We start from the raw sequence: 15,479 nt of genomic DNA on the forward strand, positions 1-15,479 counted from the left end.
GCAGCGTCAAAAAGTCACCAAAAACTCATCGTCGGCACACAGCCATAGGGACCTGAAACAAAATAGAACAGCCTCTTTCAGGCTCAAAAAGGTATAACTGAACAAAAGCTCAAAATAACAAGTCCATACAGCACGGCCTCAGCCATTTAAATGGAAGTGCTTTTCTTTCCCTTCAGCAGGGTCTGAGCAGCACATGTAAGGCCTGCTCACCTTGCAAAACAGACAGACTGGGTCAGACCCAGCTGTCATAAATCAGGACATTTCAAGACCTGGACTGGAGGTAAATGAGCAGCCGATCCCACCCAGCTTTCAGCTGCTCGTAATACCCGGCCCCATAAAATACCTCTCAGCACTATGTGTGCTGGAGCCAGGGGTGGATTAAGAGTAGCAAGGGCCCCGGGCAGTTTAGAAGGCGCGGGGCCCCCCCCCACACCTGATTTATCACGTGACATGTCACATGATCCCCTGTGATAGATCATGTGATAGTTCACGGGAAATTAATTTGGCACAATATTAATTATAATATTTTTTTTTAGGCTGTGTGCCCACTATGCGTTTTTTAAGCGTTTCCGCAGCGGCAATTCCGCTGCAGAAACGCTTAAAAAGCGCATGGTAGAAGGTCTGCCATGTTCCCCAATGATAATCCGCATGTGCTTTGCACATGCTGCGGAAATTTCCGCTGCGGATTATCATTGCGGAAAAATTCGCAGCACTACCAATTATTTTGCGGAAGCGTGGCGTTTTCGCCGCCATTGACTTGCATTGGAACGCATGGAATCCGCATCCCTGCATCTGTACATGCGGAATCCAAGCTTTTCAATGTGCAGATGGTACCCGGGTCTGGAGGACAGGAGACTCTCCTCTGGACCCGCGTATCATAGAACCTGTAAAAGAAGAATAAAATAAAAAATAAATATTATACTCACCTTCTGATGGCCCCCGGTGTCTTTATCCGATGCGTCCTGGCTTGCCGGCAGCTCGCGATGGTCTGAAAAGGACCTGCCGTGACATCATTTAGTCATGTGACGGGTCACGCGACAGCTGACGTCGGCAGGCCATCAGAAGGTAAGTATATATTTTTTACCATTCTTTTTTTACGGTCACACTATATAAATCCAATCCGTTTGCATGGATTTATATAGTGTGACCAAGTTGTCAAGCACTTTCCAAGTGATGCTAAAATCGCTTGGAAAGCGCTTGTCAACCCGCATGCGAAAATGCAAGTGAAGAACGCTTCACCTCCGCATGTCCCTGACAGGAAAGCTCATGTACAATCCACATGTACAATTCGCATGTATAATCCGCATGTACAATCCGCATGCGTTTTTTCTGCCAGGGAGATGCAGAAACGATCAAAAAAAATCCGGAACATTTCTGTATCGTGGGCACATAGCCTTACATTAATTGTATGACTCAATATTGAGCACACGTAGCCATCTATACACAGCAGGAGGCCACACGTAGCCATCTGTACACAGCGGGAGGCCGCACGTAGCCATCTGTACACAACGGGAGGCCGCACGTAGCCATCTATACACAGCGGGAGGCCGCACGGCGCCATCTGTACACAGCAGGAGGCCGCACAGCGCCATCTATACACAGCAGGAGGCCACACGGCGCCCCCCCAGAGACAGCAGGAGGCCGCACTGCGCCATCTATACACAGCGGGAGGCCGCACGTAGCCATCTATACACAGCGGGAGGCCGCACGTAGCCATCTATACACAGCGGGAGGCCGCACGGCGCCATCTATACTCAGCAGGAGGCCGCACGTAGCCATCTATACACAGCAGGAGCCCGCACGGCGCCATCTATACACAGCGGGAGGCCGCACGTAGCCATCTATACACAGCGGGAGGCCGCACGTAGCCATCTATACACAGCGGGAGGCCGCACGTAGCCATCTATGCACAGCGGGAGGCCGCACGTAGCCATCTATACACAGCGGGAGGCCGCACTGCGCCCCCCCCAGAGACAGCAGGAGGCCGAACGGCGCCATCTATATACAGCAGGAGGCCACACGTAGCCATCTATACACAGCAGGAGGCCACACGTAGCCATCTATACTCAGCAGGAGGCCGCACGGCACCATCTATACACAGCAGGAGGCCGCACGACGCCATCTATACACAGCAGGAGGCCGCACGGCGCCATCTATACACAGCAGGGGGCCGCACGGCGCCATCTATACACAGCAGGGGGCCGCACGGCGCCATCTATACACAGCAGGGGGCCGCACGGCGCCATCTATACACAGCAGGGGGCCGCACGGCGCCATCTATACACAGCAGGGGGCGGCACAGCACCATCTATACACAGCAGGGGGCGGCACGGCGCCATCTATACACAACAGGGGGCCGCACGGCACCATCTATACACAGCAGGGGGCCGCACAGTGCCATCTATACACAGCAGGGGGCCGCACGGCGCCATCTATACACAGCAGAGGGCCGCACGGCGTCATCTATACACAGCAGGGGGCCGCACGGCGCCGTCTATACACAGCGGGAGGCCGCACGGCGCCATCTATACATAGTTCGAGGCCGCACGGTGCCCCCCCCCCCAGAGACAGCAGGAGGCAGCATCCAACTATACTCAGCAGGAGGCAGCATGCAGTCACACATGCAGTCACGCACACACACAAACTTATACAGACATATACATACACGCATAAACACATTTGAAACCCAAAAATACATATAAACAGACATCACACAATGATCTCTGCCTGCACACACACACACATACACACACATACACACAGACTCACCATCCCCCGGCTCCATTCCTCCTGCCTGCTCTGACTTCTCCGTTGCAGCAGTGCAGGCCGGGCGCGCACTGCGTGACGTCACAGCTAGGAGACACGGCCGCGCACAGGGCCGTGTCTCCTAGCAGTGACGCGGCCGGGCCAGCACAGGGAAGTTAACTGCTGCAGTGCTGGCCCGGCCGATGAAGAAGTAGCGACGGCCGCTGCTGGGGGAGCGGTCCGGAGCCCCACCTCCCGCCACTGCTACCCGTATGTGCCGCGGCAGCCCGCACATATAATGAGGGCAATCGGGCATTAGACACCCCGGAGCCGCGGGCCCCCTGCAGGCTTGGGACCCCGGGCGGTAGCCCGGATTGCCCTCATTATAATCCGCCTATGGCTGGAGCCTTCTGTCCGGGTCTTACATCACCGAGGCTTGGTACCTCGGGGACACATACCTCCTGAACACGACCTGTCCAGCTGCAACCTTACCTATTTTGCTGTATCAGTGGTTGTGTTTAGCTTTTCAAGTAAGTTGAAAAATCCATTTACCACTTGGACTTGCTATAACTATGGCATAGCAATTTCTGGCTGGAGGATGGCTGAAATACTCATTTGTAGTCCGTCTGCAACTGGCAACTAGGGCTGGCGGAGCTATAGAGAAAGATTCGGCTGTCTCCTGTAAGGGCCTGCTAGGGTGAATTTATTAGAAGGGTTGTTCACTAGTTGGACAATGCCTTCTTAAAAGCTATAATCCTTATATTCACATCCCGCACTCGTCCGGTCTCCCAGTGCTCGTGTGACATTGGCTGTAGTGCTCGCATGACAACAATCAGTGACCACTAATTGGGAGCAATGCTCAAACCTCCCTGGATGGCCAAGTTTCATATGAACTGTGTGTGAGTGAAGCAGCCCATTAGCAGCCACTGACTGGTTGCAGCGCTCCCGCGACATAACAATGTCATATAAGTGCTGGAAGACCTGTGCCGAAATCATTTGAATGGCGCCAGTATGCTAGGTGAGTATAAGGTTTTTTATCTTACTCAAGATTACAGTATTTAGAGGGGTAGCCTGACGTACAAAGTACATTTAAATTAATAGATGTTACACAATTGGATGTGTTTGAAGAAATGTTCCTGTGCTGAGATAATCTTATAAATGTGCCCCTGCTGTGTACTGTGTAATGGCTGTGTCTGACCGTGCAGGGATATGGTCTGATCATACCACATCTCCTGGACAGGAGAGGAAGCAAAAGAGTATACAGACATTACAGCAGGGGATCACAGCTGATTCTTCCTGAGAGGTAAAACATATTTTTAAACAGGCATGGAGCTGTTTGACTTCACAGAGAGAATCATTTGCAACCCTGTGCTGTAGTGTCTGTATACTCTTTTGCTTCCTCCCCTGCCCAGGAGATGTGGTATGATCAGACCATGTTCCTTCCTGCACACTAAGACAAAAGACACAGCTATTATACAGCAGCGGCACATTTAAAAGATTATCTCAGAGCAGGAAAAAAAAATTTTACATTTGAAATGATGGAACTTATTTTTATATCAAGATCTATTGATTAAAATGTACTTGTAAAATATTGGACAACCCCTTTAAGTTTTGGCACAATATTGCTTACATTTTATAAGAATGGCAGTATATTGTTATTAAAAGACTCAAAGTCCAATTATGAGATGTTAAAAACAAATGTGTGTAAGGAAAGCCTTTGGCCAGTAAGGCCTCATTCAGACATTCAGTTTTCATGTATGATTGCTATCCTTGGTTTTTACTGCAGAAAATTGCAGATTCATGTCAGATTTTGATGCAAGGGTCGGATCAAAATCGGTAATGCAAATCTAAAGGTTTGTGAAAAAAATCAGACCGCAGTCAGAAGCCATCTGTGACATAGGAGAAGGTGGAGAATTTTTTTTTTCTCCATGTACGAGAAAAACGGATGACACTCGGACCGCACTCTGATCATAGTGTAATCAAAATAATTGGTAAATTTTTCTCGTACATGAGAAAAACGGACGACTGAATGAGGAATAAGGGTATGTGCACACAGCATCATATTCAATTGCATTTTACTCTGAAAAGTAACTAATCTCTCAAAAGAAGTAAGAAGACCATTCTCCAGGGGTTTTCCGCTCTGAAGATGCTGTATACTTTGTAACAGTAGTCAATGGCGTACGCCTCTTCATGAATCTGGAGTGTCTGACTCCAGCACACCTCATCATCAAGACCGAAAACAACCCCGGTCTTGATGTATCGGGCCCTTTGTAGCAGGAGATATTTTACATGGTGTACTCACTATTCATGGGTGCCGGTAATGTTGACCATGGCTCTATGTATAGTCCACTAAAAGCAATGTACTTCATCTACATCTGACCACATCTGAATTTTCATTTGTAATGTCTCTGGCTTCTCTCTCTTACAGGAAACTGGGCGGATAGGACGCCCGTCCACGATGCATCGAGACAAGGTCAAGCTCTACAGCTGAGACAACTGATCGAAAGTGGAGTCTGTGTGAATCTGGTTACAGTGGACTCCATAACACCACTGCACGAAGCCTGTCTTCAGGGCCACATTCAGTGTGTGAAGCTGCTGCTTGCTGCTGGTGCACAGGTTTATAACTCTAATAGTTAACAATATGGAACATGTGAGGTGATCTAATATTGAAAATCGGTAACACCCCATATCATGGCACTTATATTGTTAAATTTTTGGGATAATCGAAGTATAACAATATTAGGGAAAGGACAAAAGAAGAAAAACCTTCGAAACACATCCCACTTTAGAAATAGTACATAAATAGCTTTTTATTAGAAAAATCCAAGAAAATGACAAGAAATACATATGGATCACACCTAATCTTTGTTAAAAATAGGAAAGAGCACGGAAACAAAGATGGCGTACAGATAGATAAACTTTAAATATAAAATGGACTCATATAGGGCAAAACATGACTACAGTTGACCAATAATCAAGTGCAGAGACATCAATAAATATCATACCAAATGAACGGCTATTCCATGTTAACATTTAAATAAATCTAGATTGACATTGCATATGTTCAAGGAATGCCAGTTAATATAAATAGTCTCTGCTTTTATACATGTACAAAAATTCAATCATATGTGCCCATAGGAATGCATCATTGTGACACCTACATCAAATCATCACAATACCCAGTTGCTGCATGGAGTAAAAATAGAAGGATTGTATGGCATTTAATGGACATAATAATCCATGAAAGTCTCTCACTTACAGCAACTGAGGAGCACACCACCTGTTCCTGCTCACCCTACGCGCGTTTCGGCTAGAACTGCCTTCGTCAGGGGGTGGAGAATGAGAGAGGTGAAAGGAGTTAAAAAGGCCCAGCGACCAATGAAAAATGGGGGTGTGTGGGTAGCTGGCCAATCAATGCAGAGCGGGAGTGGTGTGACGCATGTCTGTCACCGCCGCATCCACGGCAACCGCGTCATGTGATCCTCGGCAACACAGCCACGCGAGAAATCACGTGACTGTGCGTCCGAGGAACACATATAGACACAGCCAGCGAAGAGGCAGAGGCAGGCAGCGAAGACATGCGTGCCGCTCGCTCCACATCATCAGGACACCAGGAGGTACACGATCATAACGGAGATGCTCAGCAACAGAACAAAGATCAAATACTATCTTACATATTGTCACAGTTGAAAATAAAGTGTGGTTGTACAAATAGTAGATTATATATTGCAGCATCAGTATCTCAAACTGCGATCAACACATAAATCAGCTGTGATAGTGGGAATGTGCAGAAGGATATACACATAAAAGGACCATATATCATAAGACTTTACATCATGACAATAACATCATATCCATAATATTGAATTCTGTGATAAGTAAGAGGTACAAACCCACTGATACAAAAAGATGGGGGGGGGGCGTAAGATGGTCTTCAAATATGTATCCCTGCACACACTCCCACTATCTTGGATGTTAGATTAAAACCATACCAACAGCAAAAACATTCCGTACATCAACAGAGATATCATTATATAGAACAAAATGATATATAACAACATGATATATAGCAATAGAGTTGAAGTTGATTAATCGCGTAAGGGCCATCTTCCACAGGGCCAAAAAAAGACACGCAATATGTATATATGAATCTCCATTGATGAGAAGGTACATAATAGTAGCAGTACTCCGATTGAAATAGATGTTCTCATAGCGTCCATGAAAAAAGAAGGGGAAGCAGTACACCACACAGGAAACTAGAATAAAAAAGTGAGTCAATAAACAAAACCAAACACCACAAAACATAATTAAAAACATAGGAGAACAATCAGAGAAATGGCACATAGCTTATATTTTCATTTAGGCCTGATGGTTGTAAGGTCATTAACAACCAAATCCATCGACTTTCCTTTTGGGCCAGCCTTTGACTAACGTTGCCACCCCTAATATTAGTAGCAATCATGCCTATGCCACGGACTCTAAATTGAGATGTGTCACAGGCATGATATAATTTAAAATGCTTCGGTATTGTTTTTAATAGGGATATATCCGTCTTGAGAGCAGCAGCCTCTATGCCAAGTACGTGTTCACGTACTCTTACTTTTAAATATCTAGTAGTTAGTCCAATGTAGATTTTTGGACATGGACAAGTGGCATAGTAGATTACTGCCCTAGAGACACAAGTTATTGATTTAGTAATTGAATAAGTCTTCGTTCCTTCTGAATTAGTAAATGAATCAATACTTTCAATATTTGCACACGCCAGACATTTCCCACATGGTAAACACCCATGGGCTGGCATGGATTTACTCAAAAAATTAGGGGGGGCAGAGTTTTGATAATGGCTTCTTGTCAGGTGGTCTCGAAGGTTTTTAGCCTTTTTAAATGTAATTTGTGGCTCTGATGGCAAATAATTGGACAGAACAGGATCTGCCAATAAAATTGGCCATGATTTAATGAGGGCCTCTCGAACCCGCGATGCTCCTGCATTGAATGTAGTAATAAATCGTATGGTATTAGTGTCCTTGACTGGTTTAGTGGTATACAAAGAGTCATGACGTCTAGTGTATTTGGCTCGATGGTAAGCCCTTTTTAGGGCACGATTGCTGTAACCTTTCCCTGAACCTACTCACCAAATTTTGTGGCTGTCATAAATTCCATTTCAGAAGAACAGAGTCTTCTCAATCTGAGAAATTGTCCTATGGGGATTGCATTGATCATATGCCTAGGATGTGCTGATGTAGCATGTAAGAATGAATTTACCGCAGTTGGTTTGCGGTGAATAGTACTTTGAAGTATATCACTCTTATCACGCATAATTTTAACATCTAAGAAATCAACATATGACGTGCTGGCTTGATAGGTTAAACGGATGTTCAAGTTATTGTTATTCAATTCCCCCATAAAGGCCTGTAAAGTTTGCAAAGACCCCTGCCAGATCAAAAAGATGTCATCGATGTACCGTGTCCATCGTTTACGCCCGCTCTGCATTGATTGGCCAGCTACCCACACACCCCCATTTTTCATTGGTCACTCGGCCTTTTTAACTCCTGTCACCTCTCTCATTCTCCACCCCCTGACGAAGGCAGTTCTAGCCAAAACGCGCGTAGGGTGAGCAGGAACAGGTGGTGTGCTCCTCAGTTGCTGTAAGTGAGAGACTTTCATGGATTATTATGTCCATTAAATGCCATACAATCCTTCTATTTTTACTCTATGCAGCAACTGGGTATTGTGATGATTTGATGTAGGTGTCACAATGATGCATTCCTATGGGCACATATGATTGAATTTTTGTACATATATAAAAGCAGAGACTATTTATATTAACTGGCATTCCTTGAACATATGCAATGTCAATCTAGATTTATTTAAATGTTAACATGGAATAGCCGTTCATTTGGTATGATATTTATTGATGTCTCTGCACTTGATTATTGGTCAATTGTAGTCATGTTTTGCCCTATATGAGTCCTTTTTATATTTAAAGTTTATCTATCTGTACACCATCTTTGTTTCCGTGCTCTTTCCTATTTTTAACAAAGATTAGGTGTGATCCATATGTATTTCTTGTCATTTTCTTGGATTTTTCTAATAAAAAGCTATTTATGTACTATTTCTAAAGTGGGATGTGTTTCGAAGTTTTTTTCTTCTTTTGTCCTTTCCCAGGTTTATAACTCTGTGGATTGGATAATTAAGGCGCTGGTTCATCAAAGCAATATTGCCAGGAGTATGGCGTAAATTATTTTAAAAAGTCGCAAAATTTTGGCACAACTTCGAGTTGCACTAAAATATTGTGACTTTTAGCATTTTCACGCCAGTTTCTCCAAACTCTGCCAAAATGGATGGAGCAGGGGAAGGACGGGGGCGCGATGGGGTGTGATGCCACAGCTCATCTAATTCATGATAAGCTGTGGCGTTGAGGGGTGGACATACCATTGGTGCAACTTGTGTAGTTGCACAAGGGCACAAGAGGTAATGGGGTTCATTTCCCCTCCAAAGCAGGTGGAATTTCTCATTATGATGAGCTATTGTATGGCATAAGGCCATATACTCTTCTTGCTTAGAGGCCCTTTACTGTCTATGTTCGTCAGTGGTGGCTTTCCCTACGCCAGAAATCTTCAGTTATGGACTGGAGAAAGATATCTGTAGTAACTCACGGAGGTGAATGCCACTGGTTAGATGCTTCTGATTTAAAAAGATGCATGTGCCTCTTAATCAGGAGCTTCTGACTCCTACATGCCCCCTCATCAAGACTGGTGAGAAAATCGGGGGGTTTGGGGGAGGGAGGGGTGACTGGTCGTGGGATGTGCTAGGTCTTTAGAAGATTAGGAGTTCCCCAACTTTCAGGATATCTTCACCCGTGGAGGTCCCAGGCTCGAGATATTGGGGTCATGTTTCCTATCACAATTTTATCTTTTTATAGAGATGACGCATGGCATGGATAGCATCATCCATCTGACCCGATATTAAGTTAGAGGTGTTAGGTCGGCCTTATGGTGATGTGAGCGAATGCGTTATGTTCATCACTTCGCCACAACGCTGAAAATATATCTCCCATAAGTATCGGATCGATGCAAACCCCAATATTTAACACTGACCGCTTACTCCAGAGTATCTGAGATAATTCTTTTGAACAGAAGAAGCTCTTGCCTCGGAAGTGTACTTCTCAGTCTCAGTATACAAATCCTAGAATTGGTGGGTGACTCTCAGCAGGTCCCCTGTTGTAATTACCTTTTCATGGCAGGAGGTCCTTCAATGGAGGTTGAAGCTCTTTCTCACTTCCCCAGTTATAATTAATCCTATATGTTCAATGTGATTGTGATATGTCCCCTCTCTGGAGATGTATTTATGGATTTTACAATTTTTCTCTATGACAGTAATGATGATCTTAAAATTATAGAATTCTCTTTACAGATCTCTATTGTTTTGTTCATATAGGTGGATGCCAGAAATATTGATGGAAGTACTCCTCTCTGCGATGCCTCTGCTTCCGGCAGTTTGGACTGTATAAAGGTACTTTTGGATTATGGAGCCAAAGTGAACCCTCCACTTTATACTGCATCTCCTCTTCATGAAGCATGCATGAGTGGTGAGTGTATCCTCAAATATTGATAGATGCACTATAGATACTATCATAATTTGTTTTCTGTTCTTTTTGGGATACCTCTTCATTATTTTAACCCTTTCAGGACTGACTGATATTGGGCTTTCAGGATGTAGCCCTTCCTTTTTCTCTTTCCTTCCTCTTATCTTTTAGGTGTATACAGGGCTGGCAGGACAGGGTATTCTAATGCCCTCCTCAAATGGGTCAGGTAACAAGCTCTGATGACCGCTTCCACTGCTGCATATAAGAGCAAGGAGCTGATTAATATTCCTCAGCTTAAATTGTAATTGTGTCTTAAAGACACAAATACAATTGAATGCCGGGGGGTGGGGGGGAGCGACTGCTCTGACACAGGCAGAGCAGTGACAGGTGTTGTTAACTCCTTGACACTTCTCACCTGTGTGCCTGTGCCCCGGCCGTCACTATGATGAATACTTGATGAAGATGCTGGGTGACCACAGACCGCAGGCACAATTAGTAATTTTCTCAAATTGTTTTAGTGCCCTAAGCGGGTGCCTATCCTTGCCTACCCGTGTTCCAGCCCTGGGTGTATGTATGATATGCTGATAGGGGTTAATCTGTAATAAAATTGGTGTTTATTTTAGTAATTCTTATATATTAATTGCTGAGCCTTTAAGTTTTCTAATTTGGAAATTCGATTATCACAGTATTTACATTTGTTGCAGTTTGATTCCCATCGGTGTTCTCTTCCATCTGATCTGTGTTCTGTTTTTTTTAAGACAAGAGTAGCTTAATCTGCAGTGATAGTTTTCCTTTTATAAACACCAGAATCCCAGATTCAGTGACAGATTTTAGGTGAAGGGGTTGTCCAAGTAGTGGACTTCTCAATCACCATATTTCCCCATTCGATATCTGCGTCTTTTCTGTGATGTCGGCGCCGGGCCCGCTTGATGTTATGTCATGTGAGCACTGCAGCCAATCAGCAGCTGCTAATGGGCTGTGTCACTTTCACTTCCTTGAGACGAAAGTGACACTCGGAAGAATTGTTATGTCTAAAGGAAGTGAGAGTGAAGTTGCCCATTAGCAGCCTCTGATTGGCTGCAGGGCTCACGTGACATAACAAAGTCACGCGGGCCCCAGAAATCCCGACCTTGAATGGTGCCAGAGCCGAAGGTGAGTACAGGCTCTATTACTTTATGTGGTGGAACATGGTTATTGAGAAGGGGTTGTCCTAGTAGTTGACAAACTCTTTTTTTAAATACTGTAAATGTTATTGAAAATTTATAGGTTTAACAATAGAACCAAAGAAATAACGCATAAACTGAAATTAATAGAGCATGTTGGAAATCGGCTATGGATCATACACTTATCTGCGTTCTTCTTGTAGTCTTCTAATAAACAGTGTTTAGTCCAAGCACTATTATACGAGCAGCTGAATATCTCCATAGTTGGTGTAACTGTAGGAGCTGCTCGCTTACTCAATCATTTGCTATAATCTATATTGGTTTACAATTTCAGAAACACTACAAACCTTTATGACACAGACAGGAAAACGGGGAGGGGGAAGGGTAATAAGGCAAAACACTGGAAGATTTCAGCAGAAAACTCTGTTCTCCTTTCCTTGAACAAATATCAGGTATTAAATTGGGCCCAGTAATAGTCCCATGGTCCCCACACCTTATTGAATACATCTAATTTGGCGTTTATTACTGCCGTCAGGTGTTCCATTATTCGTATATCCGCAATTCTACTTAGTAAATCTCTATTAGAGCGGGGGAGCGTTTTTTTCCAATGAAGAGCTATGAGGCATCTAGCTGCTGTTAGGATGTGGAGAAGCAGCTTTGAGGAGTTTTTGCCCATCCCTCTTGGAGTAACATTTAATAAATATATAGCTGGGTCTAGAGGGTTTTCAGTGAACAATACTTCCCGCAGGAGGGATCTGACATTTTCCCATAATGGGGTCAGGATCGGGCATGTCCAGAAAATGTGGGTAAGGGACCCCGTAGCAGCTCCACAGCGCCAGCAGCCATCCGGGATAGAGGGGTTTAATTTGTGTAGTAGTTCAGGGGTATGATACCTGTGATGAAAGCCGGCCGGTGGGTGCAGCTCTCTGGCGCCCCCTTACCTCTCAGGTCAGTCAAGGTACTGCACCTAGAGAAAGTAGTGCCAGGAAGCTGCAACCAGCGCAGGGAACACGGTAGTGTGTTATCCCTTCAACGTCACTAAACCGTAACGTCACTACACAGCACAACTCGCTAGCGCCCTCTTAGCCTCAGGTCAGTCAAGGAACTGCACCTAGGATAAGCGGTCGCCAGGGAGACTGTCCTGTAACCTACTGGGTATCGGGGCCCTCTGTAGTGAGGGCGGTATATATATCTTCCTTGGCCGCGCCAGGAATATATATATCTGAACCTCCGACCGTCACTACCAGCCTTCCCCAATCCCCAGTTGGTATGCTGCCACCAGTCCCTATTTTAGATATACGCCCAGTCCGTGAATGGGCCTATATCGGGTCAGGAACCAACCCTGGGTAGCGTTTTTGGCTTGAGCCGAGCTCACACGGACGTGCGTTCGTTATGCAGAATAAAAGGCAGGCCCACAATTACTTGAGGTAATTGATTATAATAATACACTAGATACACGATATACAACTAAATATACACAGGTATAAGGTCAGGCTAAACTATACAACAATGGAATACAACACACAGAATCACCACAGCATATCAGTTACCGGTTTCTTGATTTTCTTGTGACGCAGGGAGAGGATTCTGCGGTCGCAGGCACGGTTCTTTGTTACAGGCTGAGGCCTACCACCGCATGGTCAAACTGCTCCTCCCCTTGGTGGCCTCAGCTGGTGCTCAGATGTTCAGCACACCACTCTTGGGTCAAAAACTGACTTGTCTCTTGTCTGTCCTGCTATCTTACCTGCCCCGTCCCGCCCACTGCTGGTGAGGTCAGCTGGCTCAGTCTCCACCCTCAGGTCTAACTTCGATCAGAAGCCCAAATTCTATGGAACCCAATAACTTCTTCTGGGATGGTCTCATGATACCCACAGGGGTTCCCACGGATTCGGGCCGCCGTAACCGACCTTTTGATATCAATTATGATACCATACGGTCCTCAGGAATGGCTCAGCGCTATATCTTGGCTTCCAGAGCACGTACAAACGTCTACCGCGGAGGCTTGTGTGCGCAATGGCTCCGGGACGCCGTGATATTTTTTTATTGGCCCATCCCACGCAACATGCGTGTACTTTTCATGTTTCTATATCTTATGCCTCCATGCTTGTGACAGACAAAGAAACTAGTCCTATGGGACAAATGGTCAGTTACAGATGGACGAAGCACCCCCCCCTGCTGGCTGTGTTTCCTCTCGAAGTCTTTGAAGCTCCTAGCATTCAAGTGTTAAGTAGGCTTCTTATCTTACAGGAGCCTGGATGGGGGGAAACTATCTAGTTGACGTTTTAACAGAAGGTCCCAAGGGTGGGGGCTGCTGAAGTGTGGCCATCCCTGGATATGATTTATCATTACCAAGATGGCGGCTACAGGTTCATCACACCTCCCCCTATACGAGGGCGCGAGGGGGTAGCACATTCCTGTGTTCCCCCGTGCGTCCTTCTGCACCCTCCCCTTGCCGGGATAACCCGTCAGCGTTACCGTGGTCACGGCCTCTTCTGTGGCGAATGGAGAAGTGGTACTGCTGGAGAGCGAGGCTCCAGCGTAGCAACCTGCCATTCGACCCAGAGACCGTGTGTAACCAGCTGAGGGGGTTGTGGTCCGTCTCCACGGTGAAATGGCTCCCGTACAAGTAGGGCTGCAGACGCTGCAGGGCCCATACAATTGCCAGGCATTCTTTTTCCACCGTGGAGTAAGCCACCTCCCGGGGCAGTAGCTTCCTGCTCAGGTACAAGACAGGATGTTCCTGGCCTGTCGTGTTGACCTGACTTAGCACAGCACCGAGGCCAAAGTCACTGGCGTCGGTCTGTACCACAAACGGCCGGTCGAAGTCGGCAGCTTGCAGTACAGGGGAGCTACTTAGGGCGGCCTTGAGTGCCCCGAAAGCTGTCTCGCAGGCGACTGTCCAGTCGACTGCGACGGGCAGCTTCTTCTTGGTGAGGTCCGTCAGGGGCTTGGCCAGGGTGCTATAGTGTGGGACGAACCTCCTATAGTACCCGGCGGTCCCCAAGAAGGACATCACCTGCTTTTTGGTCCTAGGAGTGGGCCAGGATGCGATGGCATCCACTTTCCCCGGTTCTGGCTTCAGAACCCCCCCGCCTACCCGGTGACCCAGGTAGAGGACCTCACTCATGCCCAGCTGGCACTTTTCCGGCTTGATGGTCAAGCCTGCCCGGTGGATCCGACCGAGCACCTGCCGCAGGTGCTCTAGGTGATCCTCCCAAGTGGGACTGAAGACTGCAATATCGTCCAAGTACGCAGCCGCGTACCCTTCAAGTCCCTCAAGCAGCGTATTGACCATCCGCTGAAAAGTGGCAGGGGCATTCTTCATGCCGAATGGCATCACTGTGGACTCGTACAGTCCAAAAGGGGTGATAAAGGCAGAGCGTTCCCTTGCCGCGGGGGTCAGAGGAATCTGCCAGTACCCCCGGCTCAGATCCATGATGGTCAGGTACTTAGCCCCGGCCATCCGATCGAGCAGGTCATCGATGCGTGGTATGGGGAACGCATCGGTGGCCGTTACAGCGTTGAGCCCCCGGTAGTCCACGCAGAACCGTGTAGTTCGGTCCTTCTTTGGTACGAGGACTACAGGCGAGGCCCACGCGCTGCTGGATGCCTGGATCACCCCCAGCTTCAGCATCTCGTCTATCTCTTGGCGCATGTTTCCCTGCACCTCGAAAGAGACCCGATATGCTGAACGCCGGATCGGCGGGTGATCGCCAGTGTCCACGTCGTGGACAGCCATCTCAGTCCTTCCGGGCAGGCTGCTGAACAGCCCCCGGAAGGGGTGCAGGGTGGTCCCCAGCTGGGACCGTTGGTCCTCCGTGAGCTGGTGGCCAACCCCCACATCCTCGATGGACCCACCCGCCTTGGCTTGGGTGAGCAGATCCAGGAGGGTTTCTACCTCTCCTTCCTCGGGAAGGTTGCACACTGGGTGGGCAGTCGCTTCCCGCTCATGATGAGCCTTCATCATGTTCACGTGGAAGGCCTTC

The 15,479-nt window shown here is 46.9% G+C and overlaps 1 protein-coding gene and 1 long non-coding RNA gene across 3 annotated transcripts in view; one reads left to right on the forward strand and one right to left on the reverse strand.

Moving 5' to 3' along the window:
* ASB13 (ankyrin repeat and SOCS box containing 13) overlaps positions 1 to 15,479 on the forward strand; it is a 52,755-nt gene that overhangs the window by 2,834 nt on the left and 34,442 nt on the right. For both annotated transcript variants that reach the window (XR_012251249.1, XM_073652473.1), the window contains exons 2-3: positions 5,174 to 5,361; positions 10,183 to 10,333. Coding sequence is in view for 1 of the 2 variants with exons in the window: in XM_073652473.1 (XP_073508574.1) it covers positions 5,174 to 5,361; positions 10,183 to 10,333 (339 nt within the window). In the remaining variant the exon portion in view is untranslated. The remainder of the gene's footprint in view (positions 1 to 5,173; positions 5,362 to 10,182; positions 10,334 to 15,479) is intronic.
* The window catches only part of LOC141166114 (uncharacterized), a 75,297-nt gene continuing 65,783 nt past the window's right edge, over positions 5,966 to 15,479 (reverse strand). Inside the window, exon 3 of the long non-coding RNA XR_012251250.1 lies at positions 5,966 to 7,001. This is a non-coding gene — a long non-coding RNA (uncharacterized lncRNA). The remainder of the gene's footprint in view (positions 7,002 to 15,479) is intronic.

This window comes from Phyllobates terribilis, unplaced genomic scaffold, assembly GCF_046119375.1.
Source record: "Phyllobates terribilis strain yellow unplaced genomic scaffold, ASM4611937v1 Scaffold_11__3_contigs__length_659146591, whole genome shotgun sequence".
In the NCBI taxonomy this organism is placed as follows: Eukaryota; Metazoa; Chordata; class Amphibia; order Anura; family Dendrobatidae; genus Phyllobates; species Phyllobates terribilis.